This window comes from Loxodonta africana, chromosome 12 (assembly GCF_030014295.1).
Source record: "Loxodonta africana isolate mLoxAfr1 chromosome 12, mLoxAfr1.hap2, whole genome shotgun sequence".
NCBI classification, from domain to species: domain Eukaryota; kingdom Metazoa; phylum Chordata; class Mammalia; order Proboscidea; family Elephantidae; genus Loxodonta; species Loxodonta africana.
In genome coordinates this window covers 75361592-75376107 of record NC_087353.1, presented here as the reverse complement: position 1 = coordinate 75376107, position 14516 = coordinate 75361592, and the positions used below count along the sequence as shown (strand labels likewise).

At 45.0% G+C, this 14516-nt stretch overlaps 1 protein-coding gene across 2 annotated transcripts in view; it reads left to right on the top strand.

Annotated features, from left to right (window-relative positions):
• The first annotated feature begins 6709 nt into the window (after nt 1–6709).
• TMC7 (transmembrane channel like 7) overlaps nt 6710–14516 on the top strand; it is a 69847-nt gene continuing 62040 nt past the window's right edge. For both annotated transcript variants that reach the window (XM_003418876.4, XM_064295641.1), the window contains exon 1: nt 6710–6813. In XM_003418876.4, the coding sequence (XP_003418924.3) occupies nt 6747–6813 (67 nt within the window). In that variant the 5' untranslated portion in view covers nt 6710–6746. The remainder of the gene's footprint in view (nt 6814–14516) is intronic.

Genomic DNA, 14516 nt, shown 5'->3' with positions numbered 1-14516 from the left:
GTCCCCAACCCCTGCCCCTGCTATGCTGGCCTTCAAAGTGTTCAGTTTATTCAGGAAACTTCTTTGCTTTTGGTTTCGTCCTGTTGTGCTGACCTCTCCTGTACTGTGTGTTGTCTTTCCCTTCACCTAAAATAGTTCTTATCTACATCTAATTAGTAAATACCCCTCTCCCTCCATCGTCCCTCCCCCATCTCGTAACCATCAAAGAACATTTTCTTCTCAGTTTGAACTGTTTGTTGAGTTCTTATAATAGTGGTCTTATACAATATTTGTCCTTTTGCAACTGACTGATTTCACTCAACATAATGCCTTCCAGATTCCTCCATGTTACGAAATGTTTCACAAATTCATCACTGTTCTTTATCAATGTGTAGCTTTCCATTGTGTGACTATACCATAATTTATTTATCCATTCATCCATTGATGGGCACCTTGGTTGCTTCCATCTTTTTGCTACTGTAATCAGTGCTGCAATAAACATGGGTGTGCATATATCTGTTTGTGTAAAAGCTCTTATTTCTCTAGGGTATTTCCAAGGAGTGGGATTACTGGATCGTATGGTAGTTCTATTTCTAGCTTTTTAAGGAAGCTCCAAATCGATTTCCATAGTGGTGGTACCATTTTTAAGTAAGACTTTCTTTGACACTAAAAAAAAAAAAAAAATTCCACCTTTTTCTTTTTACTTTCATGGTTTTACTTTTTACATTTATATCTTTGGATTGGATTATGTCCCCCCAAAAATGTGTGTATCAATTTGGCTGGGCCATGATTCCCGGTATTGTGTGATTTTCCCGTATGCTGTAAATCCTGCCTCTATGATGTTAATGAGGGAGGATGGGCAGCAATTGTGTTAGTGAGGCAGGACTCAATCTACAAGACTGGATTGTGTTTTGAGGCAATCTCTTGAGATATAGAAGAAGTGGAAGAGGGGAAGAGCTCATACCACCAAGAAAGCAGCACCTGGAGCAGAGCGAGTCCTTTGGACCTGGGATCCCTGCATCTGAGAAGCTTCTCCACCAGGGGAAGACTGATGACAAGGAGTCTTCCGCCAGAGCTGACAGAGAGAGAGTCATTTTCTGGAGCTGACATCCTGAATTTGGGCCTGTAACCTACTAGACTGTGAGAGAATAAATTTCTTTTTGTTAAAGCCATCCACTTGTGGTATTTCTCTTATAGCAGCACTAGATGACTAAGATACTTTGTCTGGATTTTATTTTGAGAAAAGTGTGAGGTTGGGACCCAGATTAATTTTTTTCCCTGGATTTTCTGCAAGGCACTTGCAATTGGTCTCATCACAGCCCTGGGACCTAAGTTCTAGTTTTCTATCCGCATTTTACAGGTGAGAAAGCAGAGGCTCAGAGATATAAAGGCACGTGGCCCAGCTCACACAAGGAATGACTGTAACTGAACAAGGGTTCTTGTCCTTTGGTATTTGCTAATCGAAATAAGATGGACGCCACATCACCAGTTGCAAGGGAAACAAAGTGGAAATTTATTGTCTGCACAGACAAGGAGCAACTCCCAGTCTAGGGACCATAAGGCCACGTGCTAGCTGTCTCAGAGGGTTGGGGAGCTTTTTATTCCCAGTGGTGTCTGGGGGTTGGGTTTGGTCCCTGGAACTCTCCACCCTTAGCCCTCCCATGTCCACATTTGGAGGTCCGGGTGTTGAATCATGTCACTGATGTTCAGGTCCAAGGACAGATTGAGGACACCGCTCTTCAGGCCCTGCGCATGCGCCAAAATGTTGGCGCATGCACGCACAGGATCCTGGCACCAAGTGCAAACTGTGGTTATGGCCTCAGAGTGGTTGGGCCAAACGGCAGTTAGAAACCATGGCTTGGTGGGCTGCAAGGGAGAGGGAATCACCGTGGAGGGGGGAGGTCTCGGTGGAGGCTTCATAACTGGAACCCAGGTTCCTACCCAGAAATCTACCCTTAACCACAGTAAAAATAGCCTTCATTTCGAGCCAGGCAATTCCTTTTAAAAAAAAAATAAACTTCTAATTTTAGTATAACTTCAGATTTACCAAAAAAAATTGCGAGGATAGTCCTGAGAGTCCCCATACACCTCATACTCAGTTTCCCCTATTATTAATAGCTTACATTTGTTATGTTGTGCAGTGTATGGGGTCAGTTCCAACTCATAGCGATCCTACGTACAACACGTTGCCCAGTCTTGTGCCATCTTCACAATTGTTGTTATATTTGAGCCCATTGTTGCAGCTACTGTGTCAATTCTTCTCATTGAAAGTCTTCCTCTTTTTCACTGACCCTCTACTTAACCAAGCATGATCTCCTTCTCCAGGGACTGATTCCTCCTGATAACATGTCTGTTGTAGATTGAATTACGTCCCCCCCAGATATGTGTTGTAAATCTTAACCTCTATGTCTGTGGTTATAATCGCTTTTGGGAATGGGTTGTCTTTGTTGTGTTAATGAGGCAGGATTACTAAAACAACTAAGACAGAATTTGGTACTGAAAAGTGGGGGAGCTGCTCTAACAAATACCTACAATATGGATGCGGTTTGGGAACTGGGTAACGGGTAGAGGCCAGAAGAGTTTTAACCCTTTATTGAATCTTGGGACAGAATGTGCCCACAAACAGTTTTGGGTTCTCATGTTTCTGGGGAGGCTCATGGTCCCACTAAAAGCATACACTGCCCTCCAGTGGGGACTTGTATAATGGTGAAAAATGAAAGAAATGTTCTTTGACAAAAAGTCAGTAAGTATTAAAAAAAAAAAAAAAAAAATTTTTTTTTTTTAATTATGTATGAGGCAGTGCATCCAGAAAGTGTGATTGGGTCAGACTTTTGACTTTTGAACAGGTAGATGAGTGTTGTAAGCATATTTATGGTTTTCTGTGCGATAGTTACGGAATCTTGATGGGTTTAGGTTTTTTTGTGTGTGTGTGTATGTGTGTCATATTGGAAAGCAAGAGGTGCCCAATGTAACCAAATGGAAGACGCCTTTATGCATTGACCTATACTTGAAAAGTTTGATGATTTTTGGGACATGTGTCCCACAAAATATATATCAAAATCCACATTTCCTAACAAATTTAGAAAAACTCCTTGATTCTGCATGCCTTCCATTACTGAACACATATAGCATCAAAAAAAATTTTTTTTAAGGAGAAAGTAATAGTAAAAGCCTAGATTGCCTTGAAGAGACTTGGTAGAATTATGGATGTCAAAGGCAGTTCTGATGAGGGCTCAGAAGGGAGTGAGGAGAGCTATACAGAAAGTTTATCTTGTCTTAGAGAATCCATATGGCTCCAGCAACAGAATGTTCTAGAAATGCGGATATTAAATGTGGTTCTGGTGAGACATTAAAAGAAAATGATGAGCATGTGATTGGGCAATGGAGGAAGTACAATGTTTTTTATGCAGTGGCAAAGAACTTGTGGGAATTAGGTTCAAATGTTTAGTACAAGGTAGGACTTGTAAGTGATGAACTTGGCTATCTGGCTGATGAGATTTCTAAGCACAGTCTTAAAAGGCCGCATGGCTTTTCTTTGCCGCTTATAGTAAAATGTGAGAGGAAAGAAATGGACTTAAAAATAAACTGTGCAAAATGAAAGCAGAACTTAAAGCTTTGGAAACTTCTGTTGTACAAACTAAGGACATGTGTCCTAGAATATTCACTAAAGACCTGGCTACACCATCTTTTATTAAAGAGATTAAGCCTTTGACTTTTGGATCTAATGAACTACCACAGCAGAAAACCCATCAGCTTAGACTGAAGGGGACAGAGAAAAATGAAAGGAAAGAACGCTGTCTGCCTCTTGGAATTCTACAGCCAGGAAATATACCAAAGGAGCTATATCTTTTGTCCGACAAGAAAAGAAAAGGACCATCCCTGGAGCAGCTCAGAGATCAGCAGAACTGTTGGAAGGAGCAGGAGAAGCAGGGCTGCGTCAGTTTCAAAGGGTGAAGCCAAGGCCTAAGAGAGTCAGATCTTCAACAACTCGGTTCTGGAGTGTGGGGCTGCCATTCACAAGTGTCAAAGGCAATGGGGCCGTTGCCCAGAGCTGAAGGAGTGGAACTGCTATCCTAGAGGGCCTGGAAGGTGGAGATGAAGCCCAGCACCAGGGGCTTCCACCCAGAATCCAGAGGGTGTGGCCAACACACAGAGTCTGGAGGAGAAGGTCATTGCCGAAATAGTCTCAGAGAACAGAGGATTATATTCAAGACTTGAGAGCTAATGCAATTTGTTCTACTGGGTGATGGACTTGCTTGGTGCCTGTTACCCCTTCTTTCCCTCCAGTTTCTCCCATCTGTAATGGAAATGTCTACCTTGTGCCTGTTCCACCATTGTGCTTTGGAAACAGTTAATCTGTAGTCTAGATTTCACAGGTACACAGACGAAGAGGAATTTTGCCCCAGGATGGAATACACCTAAAGTCTCACCCGTATTTGATTTAGATGATTCAGAAAGATGAGATTTTGGACTTGGAGGTGACTTAAAATTTTGGGGCTGATGTGATGGGGTGAATGTGATTTGCATGTGGCAAGGGCATGAATTGTGGGGGGTCAAAGGGTGGAATGTTATGAATTATGTCCCCCCAAAATAGGTGTTGTAATTCTTAACCTGGGTTTTTATGGGTATGCCTGTGGTTATAATCGCATTTGGGAATGCGTTGTCTCTGTTATGTTAATGAGGCAGGATTAGTGTGGGCTGTGTCTTGAGTCAATCTCTTGAGATATAAAAGAGATTAAACAACCAGTGGAAATGAGATAGGCAAAGAGAGATGCCAAGACACATGGAGATCTCCAAGGAACCAGGAAGCAGGAGCTGAAGAGACAAGGTCCTTCCTCCAGAACCAAGAGAGAGAAAGCCTTCTTCTCGAGCTTGCGCTCTGAATTTGTACATCTGGCCTCCTAAACTGTGAGAAAATAAATGTCTGTTTGTTAAAACCATTTACTTGTGGTATTTCTGTTATAGCAGCACAAGGTAACTAAAACAATGTCTAAAGTGAGACAAAGTCATGCCATCCTCGATTTTAAGGAGCATTCTGGCTGTGCTTCTTCCTAGACAGATTTATTTGTTCTTCGGGCAGTCCATAGTATATTCTTACATTAGTATGATACATTTGTCACAATCAATGAAGCAATATTGATGCATTATTATTAATTAAAGACCATATTCTATTTAAAAAAAAAACATGTCCTTAATTTTTACCTAATGTCCTTTTTCTGTCCCAGGATCCCACCCAGGATACCACATAACCTTCAGCTGTCTGTCTCCTTAGGATCCTACTGCTTGTGGCAATTTCTCAGACTTTCTTTGTTTTTGATCACATTGACAGTTTTGGGGCTTCCTGGTGGCACAGTGGTTAAGCACTCGGCTGCTAACCAAAAGGTTGGCAGTTCGAACTCACCAGCTGCTCCGTGGGAGAAAGATACGGCAGTCTGCTTCAGTAAAGATTTAGGAAACAAAAAAATATATACACATTTTTTTTGTGAGGCAGTTCTGGAAACCCTGGTGGCTAGTGGTTAAGTGCTACGGCTGCTAACCAAAGAGCTGGCAGTTCAAACCTGCCAGGCGCTCCTTGGAAACTCTATGGGGCAGTTCTACTCTGTCCTGTAGGGTTGCTATGAGTCGGAATGACTCCACGGCACTGGGTTTGGTTTTATGAGGCAGTTCTACTCTGTCCGATAAGGTCGCTGGGAGTCAGAATTGACTCAACGACAATGGCTGACAGCCTTGAGGTGTCTGGGCAGGTATTCTGTAGACTGTTCCTCAGTTGAGTTTGTCTGGTGTTTGTCATGTGATAAGGCTGTAGTTATTGGTTTTGGGGAGAAGACCACAGAGGGAAAGTGCCGTTTATATTACAGCATATCAAGGGTATGTTCTATCAACATGGCTTATCACTGTTGCTGTTAACCTTGACACTCTGGCTGAGGAAGTGTTCGGCAGGTATTATGTACTATAAAGTTATGCCCCACCTCCTTGTACACTGTACTCTGTTAGAAAATCACTATACACAGCCCACAGTTAAAAAGAGTGGGGCGTTATGCTCCGCCTCCTTGACTGTGGAGTATCTACATAAATTACTTGGGGTTCTGCACAGATTCGTCTACACTCTCCTATTTGTTCAATCAACCATTTATTGATATCAGGCAATTATTTTTCTTTATTTTGTTTTAAATTGTACATGGATAGATTTATAGAGATCAGGAAGAAACGTGGAGATGGTGTACAATTTAAAAGAGCAATATGGTATAAAGTGAAAATCACCCGTTCCCACTTGGCCTCTTGGCCTCCAAGCTCCCGACCCGAGGCAACCACTAGAGATACCTTACGTATTTACAAACATGTAGACATACATTCTTTTCCTCTCTGTACCCGGACGGTCACTGACTAGAAACATTGTTCCGCGTCTTAGTTGTTATTATTACTACATGTCGAAGATCGCTCCTCGTCACCGCGACTGGACGGGGCCTTCCCGGAGCTCTGGGGCTCTCCAACGACCCGACCCCAGCACCCCCATCCCGGCTCCCGGCTCCCGGCTGCGGGAGGCTCGCACCTGCCCCTGGGGACCTCCTTCCGCCAGGTCCCGGCCGCGCGCCCGGCCCCTCGGTGCGGTCTGCGGGCTGAGGGCGTGGGAAGGGCCGCTCCGGGCACCGCCCCGGCTTCTGTGACGTCGGCGCCGGAACCTGGAATCCCGGCTCCGGGAGGCCAGGCCGGCAGGCGGCGGCGGCCGGAGCAGGTCCGCGGCGCCTCTCCGGGCGCGGGGCGCAGCCATGAGCGAGTCCAGCGCCAGTGCGCTCCCGCCGGGCAGGCCCAGCAGGCAGCCCTTCATCCCCCCAGGTAGGGCGGTGGGACGGCGCGGGGAGGGACGGTGCCCCGGCAGGGCAGGGCAGGGCAGGGCGTGCGCTAGGGGCTGGGAGCTGGGGACGGCAGCAGCTCTCTGCCCACCTCACTGCGCCGGGCCTCCTTGGCTTTGTGGCAAGCGAGTAGCATGAGAGATCTTTGTTACTCCAGCTCTCCCTCCTCCAATCCATCCTCTCCGAATACAGATGCAGCCCGCCCTCCCAAAAGGAGCACTAGAACGGGAGGTCGGACCCTAGTGGATTTGCCTTCTAGTTGCTGTTGAAGGGATCCTGGGGGCAATCTCCAAGTTTATATGTTGAATGAAAAGATCGTGAGATCATCGCGATTCTGGTATCAGGTGCCTGCCTCCCAAACATTTCAGGCTTAACAGTTACACGGACTTGAGATGGAATTCTGCATCGGCTGTTTATTTGCTGTGTGACCTTTGGTAAGTGGCTTGCCTTCTCTGAGCCTCAGATTTTTCAGCAGTAAAATGAGAATAGGATGCTGGTGAAATTACCTGAGAGAAAACATGTGAAGCACCTGGCTCAGTGCTTGGCATATAAACAAACAAACAACAACAAAACATTGTGAAGTCCATTACAGACTCATGGTGACCCCGTGTGCTACAGAGTGGAACTGCTCCATGGGATTTTCTTGGCTATAATCTTTATGGAAGGATGTCTGGGTGCCATGAATGGTTTTTGCTTGACTTACAGACCTAAAGGTTGGCGATTAGAACCCAGCCAGTGGTGCCCTGGAAGGAAGGTCTGGCAATCTGTTTCTGTAAAGATTCCAGACAAGAAACCCCTGTGGAGCAGTTCTACTGTGTAACATATGGGGTTGCCATGAGTTGGAATCAACTCGAAGGCAACCGGTTTGGTTTTGGTATAATCTTTACAGAAGCAGATTGCCAGGCCTTTCTTCCACAGCACTGCTGGGTGGGCTTACCCCTCCCCCGCAACCTTTTGGTTAGTAGCAAAGGGCAGACCATTGGCACCACCCAGAACAGGCACAATACGTGGAAGCCGGGCAAGCATTATAATCTTTTAAAATTTTTTTCTTTTTTATTAGGTAAAACTTAGACAAAGTAAGGCAACCAATCTTAAGTATACACCTGGTAGAATTTTTACCTAAATATAAACAACCACCACCCAGTCAAGATAAAAAAGTTGTCAGCACTCAGGCAGGCTGGCTTCCTTGTAGCATTTTTATCTTACATTGGGCCTTAACAAAGCACAAGACCCTGCTGTGAGTTGCATCTGCAGGGTTGCTTCTATTTCAGGGATTTACAGTAAAACATGAGTGCAGATTTGGGCACTGGGCTCTTCCAATTGAGTTGTTCTCAACATCTAGAAGAGACCCAAGCTCTAGAAAAGTGCTTAGGAATCAGACAACAAATCAGACCAGGCTCTATGTGAATTATTTTATGGCTCATGTATTTCCTTGGCTCCAGCCCCGTTTCCAGCCTTTCAGTAATAGCCATTCAGGTATTTTTCTAGTTGGTTTCTATTTATCATTCTTTTGTGCAACACAATTCATTACGTTTAAGATGCCAACCCCCGCTTCTCATATGGAAGATGTGAGATTCATAATTTCTTATGCTTGAGGTGAAAGTTTATAGCACAAATCAGTTTCTCATTCAAAAGTTTATACACAAATTGTTTTGTGATATTGGTTGCAATCCCCACAATGCGTCAGCACTCTCCCGCTTTCCACCCCGAGTTCCCTGTGGCCGTTCATCCAGTTTTCCTGTCCCTTCCTGCCTTCCCGTCTTTGCTTTTGGGCAGATGTTGTCCCTTTGGTCTCTTATACTTGACTGAACTAAGAAGTACGTTCTTCACATGTGTTATTGTTTATTTTAGGCCTGTCTAATCTTTGGCAGAAAGGTGGTCTTCAGGAGTGGGTTCAGTTCTGAGTTAGAAGGGTGTTGGAGTCTGTAGTCTCAGGGGTTCTCCATTCTTTGTCAGACCAGCAAGTCTGGTCTTTTTTTGTGAATTTGAATTTAGTTCTACATTTTTCTCCAGCTATGCCTGGGACCCTCTGTTGTGATCCCTGTCAGAGCCGTCAGCGGTGGTGGCCAGGCACTGACTAGTTCTTCTGGGCTCAGGCGGGTGGAAGCTGTCGTTCATTTTGTCCATTGACCCTTTGGACTAATATTTTTTCTTGTGTCTTTGGTTTTTTTCATTCTCCTTTGCTCCAGACGGGATGGGACAAATAGATGTACCTTAGATGACTGCTCACAAGCTTTTAAGACCCCAGATGCTACTCACCAAAGTAGGCTGTAGAATGTTTCCTTTATGAACTATGTTATGCCAGTTGACCTAGATGTCCCCCGAGACTATGGTCTCCAGTCCTCAGCCCCAGTAACTCCATCCCTCAGTGTGTCTAGGAAGCTTCTATGACTTTGCCTTGGTCAAGTTGTGCTGATTTCCCTTATATTGTGTGTTGCCTTTCTGTTCACCAAAGTTAATAATTATTATTATTATTTTTTTATCTAGTTAGTGATTTCCCTTCCCTTGTAACCATCAAAGATTGTTTTTTCTGTGTGTAAACCTTTTCTGTTTTTGGCTGTAATCTTTTTTTTATTTTATTGTAGTTTAGATGAAGGTTTATAGAACAAACTAGTTTCTCATTAAACAGTTAGTACACATATTGTTTTATGACATTGGTTAACAACGCCATGACATGTCAACACTCTCCCTTCTCAACCTTGGGTTCCCTGTTATCAGCTTTCCTGTCCCCTCCTGCCTTCTAGTCCTTGGACGTGGGCTGGTATGCCCCTTTAGTCTCGTTTTCTTTTATGGGCCTGTCTAATCTTTGGCTGAACGGTGTACCTCAGGAGTGACTTCATTACTGAGCTGAAAGGGTGTCTGAGGGCCGTACTCTCAGGGTTTCTCCAGCCTCTGTCAGGCCAGCAAGTCTGGTCTTCCTTTTTGAGTTAGAATTTTGTTTTTCTCCAGCTCTGTCCAGGACCCTCTATTATGATCCCTGTCAGAGCAGTAAATGTATAAACCTTTTCTTGAGTTTTCTTGATAGTGGTCTCATAAAATATTTGTCCTTTTGCGATTGACTTATTTTACTTGGCATAATGCCCTCCGGATTCATCCATATTGTGAAATGTTTCATGGATTCATCATTGTTCTTTATTCTGCAGTATTCCATTGTTTCTTGAACCTTTGCTGGGTGTTTAAGGGACTCTCTAAGTGTCTTTTTGGGAGTCCTGGGGTTGTGCAAATGGTTAGCACACTTGACAACTAACAGAAAGGTTGGAGGTTTGAGTTCACCCAGAGGCACCTCCGAAGAAAGGCCTGGCAGTCTGCTTCAGAAAAATCAGCCATTGAAAACCCTGTGGAGCACAGTTCTGCTCTGACACACGTGGGATTGCCATGACTTGATGGCAACTGGTATGGTATAGTAAGCACCTTTTTATGTGTATGTATTGTAATTGGCCCCCCTATAGGGTTGCTATAAGTCGGCCATTGACTCAATGGCAATGGGTTTGGGTTTTTTTTTCTAGCTAAAAGGCCCTCCTCCCTCCTCCAACTACTAGACAGATGATGTTTCATGACCTTGTACTTACCGACATGGGTGGGAAGCACAGAAGGTACCATGTTTGTAACTTTGTAGCACTTTGTAAACAGTGACCTGCTGTATGGCCATCATGGGAGGACAGTGGTGGGAGGGGAAGGAAGGAAGGGTGTCCAGTTCAAAGAATAGGAAATATGCATCCTTCTAAATGATAAAGCAGATCATGCCTCCCCCCTACTAAACTGAAACTTTCCAGTGGCTTCCCACTGTTCTAACAAAACACCAGGCCTGCATGACCCAGCCCCACCTCCCCAGGCCCTCATCACCTAGCCCCTTTGTTAACCCGTCCTGCTCCAGCCACACTGGCCACCTTCTCATTACTGGACATACCAAGGTTGTTCCTGCTTCAGGGCCTTTGCATCTGCTGGTTTCTCTGCCTGGAAGGTACTTCTCTTTGATCTTCATATGGCAGCCTCTTCCTCCTCTTCCTCCTGTGGTCTCTATTCAAATGTCCCCTCAGAGAGGCCCTCTGGGGCCATCCTCTCTGAAGGAGCATCCAATCTCTTTACCCCTCCCCAGTTATCCTGCATATTCCTTCAAAGAAAACATTACCATATGAAGTCATCTGGTTTGATTGTTCCTTCCAGAACGTAGGCGCCATGAAAAGCAGAGGCTTTCTCTTGTTCTCCCAGAACCTAGAACAGTGCCAGGTATATGCCTCACCCTCCCCCTGAAAAAACAAACAAAACAAAACGACCCAAACCCATTGCCCTCAAGTCAGTTCCTCCTGGTGACCCCATGTGTGTCAGATTAGAACTATGCTCCATAGGGTTTCAGTGGCTGTAATCTTGCAGAAGGTCGCCAGGCCTTTGTTTCGAGGTGCTACTAGGTATACTCCAACTGCCAACCTATGGGTTAGTAGCTGAGTGCAAACTCTTTGCACTGCCCAGTGAACCTGCCTAGTGTATTTGTTGTTGTTGGTGCCGTTGGGTCTATTTTCAACTCATAGCAGCCCCATGTAGCAGAGTAGAACTGCCCTATAGGGTTTTCTAGGCTGTAATCTTTACAGAAACAGATCTCCAGGCCTTTTTCGTGGGGGGCCATTGGGTGGGTTTGAATTGACAACCTTTTGGTTAGCAGCCTAGCACTTAACCGTTGTGCCAACAGGACTCCTTTACTGACGAGTCAATTCCAACTCATAGCAACCCTATGGAACAGAGTAGAACTGCCCCATAGGATTTCCAAGGAGCAGCTGGTGTATTCAGACTGTGACCTTTTTGGTTAGCAGCCAGGCTCTTAACCACTGCACCACCAGGGCTCTGCCTGATCTATAAAAGTAGTCACTAAAAAAAAAAAAAAAAAAATTTTTTTTTTAAATATGTCTTGGAGCCTTGTTGGCGCAGTGGTTAAGTGCTTGTGCTGACAGAAAGGCTGACAGTTTGAATTCACCAGCTGCTTCTTGGAAACATTATGGGGAAGTTCTGTTTTGTCCCATAGGGTCACTATGAGTCGGAATTGACTCAATGGCAATGGGTTTTTAAATATGTGTTGAATGAATGAATGAAGCTCACCTGCAGCTGCTTTGGGAGCTGTAGTATTGAACTTGAACAAAAGTAACCATTTATCCTGCAGTGTTGGTTTATTTTTTCTCTTATCTGCTAAGCCCGCTCATCCTGGTCACCCATCACCCTTAAGATGTCAGGAAGAAATCTGGGCTGGTCTGGACCCAGCTGGAATACACACCATTTCCAGGCTCAGTTCTCTGATGAACCGCCCATCAGACTTGAGTAATTTTTATTTGTCCCTCTCTCTGGAAGAGGTCGAGATCTGCCCAGCAGCTCAGGCCGTGATGAAGCCCAAGGGCCCTGCAGTGGCTTTTGTGTTTGTTTTTCCAGGACACAGAGAATTTATAGCAGTAAAGAGAGGAAATGACTTTTCAGTGTTGTAACCTTTGTTGCTTTTTAAAAGAGCATTGTTTGGGCCTGGGACCACCCAGACCTTCTGCAGGGCTGTCCTTCCCTGAGGAGGAGGAAGGGAAGGGAATGGACCCTGAGCAGTTGCCATGTGCCAGGGAGGGAGCCCCTGCTCTCATGGAGCTTATGTTCATGTAGGGAAGACACTCCGAACAACTCAAGAGAGACAGAGGGTAATCTTCAGCTAGGGGTAACTGCTGGGAAGGAAATAAACCACATGATAGGTGGTAGAGGAGGGAGGGGCCTGGTCAGATGGGTGGTCATGAAGGTCTCTCTGAGGCGGTGACTTCTCAGTTGAGACCCCAAGGATGTAAGGGAGCCAGTCCTAGAAGTGCAGGTGGAAGGAGCATGCCAGTGGAGGGTACAGCAAGGGCAAAGGGCTGGAGGTGGGAATAACCTTTTTTTTTTTACTGGAGGAGGCCTCAGGCTGGAGCTTAGGGAAGGAGGAGAGGGGATGAGGTCAAATGTCCATGAGGATCTGGTAGGCAGGGTCAGGAGTTTGATTTTGGACTCTATACTTTCTTTGTTTTTTTGTGTGTGTGTGTGTGTGCTTTAAGTGAAAGTTGACAAATCAAGTCAGTCTCTCATACAGAAATTTATATACACCTTGCTACATACTCCTAGTTGCTTTGCCCCTAATGAGACAGCACAGTCCTTCTCTCTAGCCCATATTCCCCATGTCCATACAGCCAGCTCCTGTCCCCCTCTGCCTTCTCATCTCCCCTCCAGACAGGAGGTGCCAACATAGTCTCATGTACCTACTTGAGCCCAGAAGCTCACTCCTCACCAGTATCATTTTCTATCTTATAGTCCAGTCCAATCCCTGTCTGAAGAGTTGGTTTTGGGAATGGTTCCTAACTTGGGCTAACAGAAGGTCTTGGGAACCATGACCTCTGAGGTCCTTCTAGCCTCAGTCAGACTGTTAAGCCTGGTCTTTTTTATGAGAATTTGAGGTCTGCATCCCACTGCTCTCCTGCTTCATCAGGGTTTCTCTGTTGTGTTCCCTGTCAGGGCAGTCATCAGTTGTAGCTAGGCACCATCTAGTTCTTCCTGTCTCAGGCTGGTGTCTGTGATTTATGTGGCCCTTCTGTCTCTTGGGCTCATAATTACCTTGTATCTTTGGTGTTCTTCATTTTCCTTTTCCTCAAGTGGGTTGAGACCAATTGATGCATCTTAGATGGCCACTTGCTAGTGGCATTAACTTTCTTTAATGACTCATAGCAACTCATTTTCTTGTTGTTGTGTGTCGTCAAGTCAATTTCAACTCAAAGCGACCCTGTAGGACATAGTAGAACTGCCCCGTAGGGCTTCCTAGGCTATAATCTTTACATGAGCAGATTGCCAGGTCTTTTCTACCGTGGAGCCACTGGTGGGTTAGAATCACCAACCTTTTCGCTAGTAGCCGAGCACTTAACCATTGGGCCACTAAGGCCCCTTGCCCGTTTTACCCTTGTGGAAACTGAGCCTCTGAGAAGTTACTAGACAAGCTATTGACACAAAAGAATATTGATATGAATCTAGAGCTAGTGTGTTCGTGTATTCATTTGACGATTGTTTGTTGAATACCTACTCTGTGCCAGGCCCCATGCTAATTGCCAGGTGTTCAAGAGTGAATGAGACGTGGTGAAGTCTTTGACCTCATGGTTCAGACCATAGCTCCATCTTGGGCAAAGTTCTCTTCTCTGAACCTTGCACGTCTGCAAAATGAGGACATTACATAAGAAGTATCCGTGTATTAAAGTAAGGTGAGAATCCCAAGAGATAAATATGTGAAAAGTTTGGGATAATCACGCTGCATGGTAAGTGCCCAGTAAAGGCTAGTTGTTGCTATTGCTTCCAGGAAGGTTGGAAATTCCTTTTTTGGAGAGGTCCCAGCCAAGGCAAATAAATTAAATCTAGGATCCCTGGTGGCACAGTGGTTAAGAACTCAGCTACTAACCCAAAGGTAGGCAGTTGGAATCCACCAGCTGCTCCTTGGAAACTGCGTAGGGCGGTTCTGCTCTATCCTGTAGGGTCACTACGAGTCTGAATCAACTTGACAGCAATGGATTTTTGGTTTTAGAGTGGGTTCAGCATTCCACATAAAGAGTAGCTTAGTCTGTAGCAAGATTCACACTACAAATTTGTTTTCCATTAAGTTTGTAAATAAATAATCAGTCATAGCCTGTGGTTGTTAGTTGCTGTCAAGTTGATTCT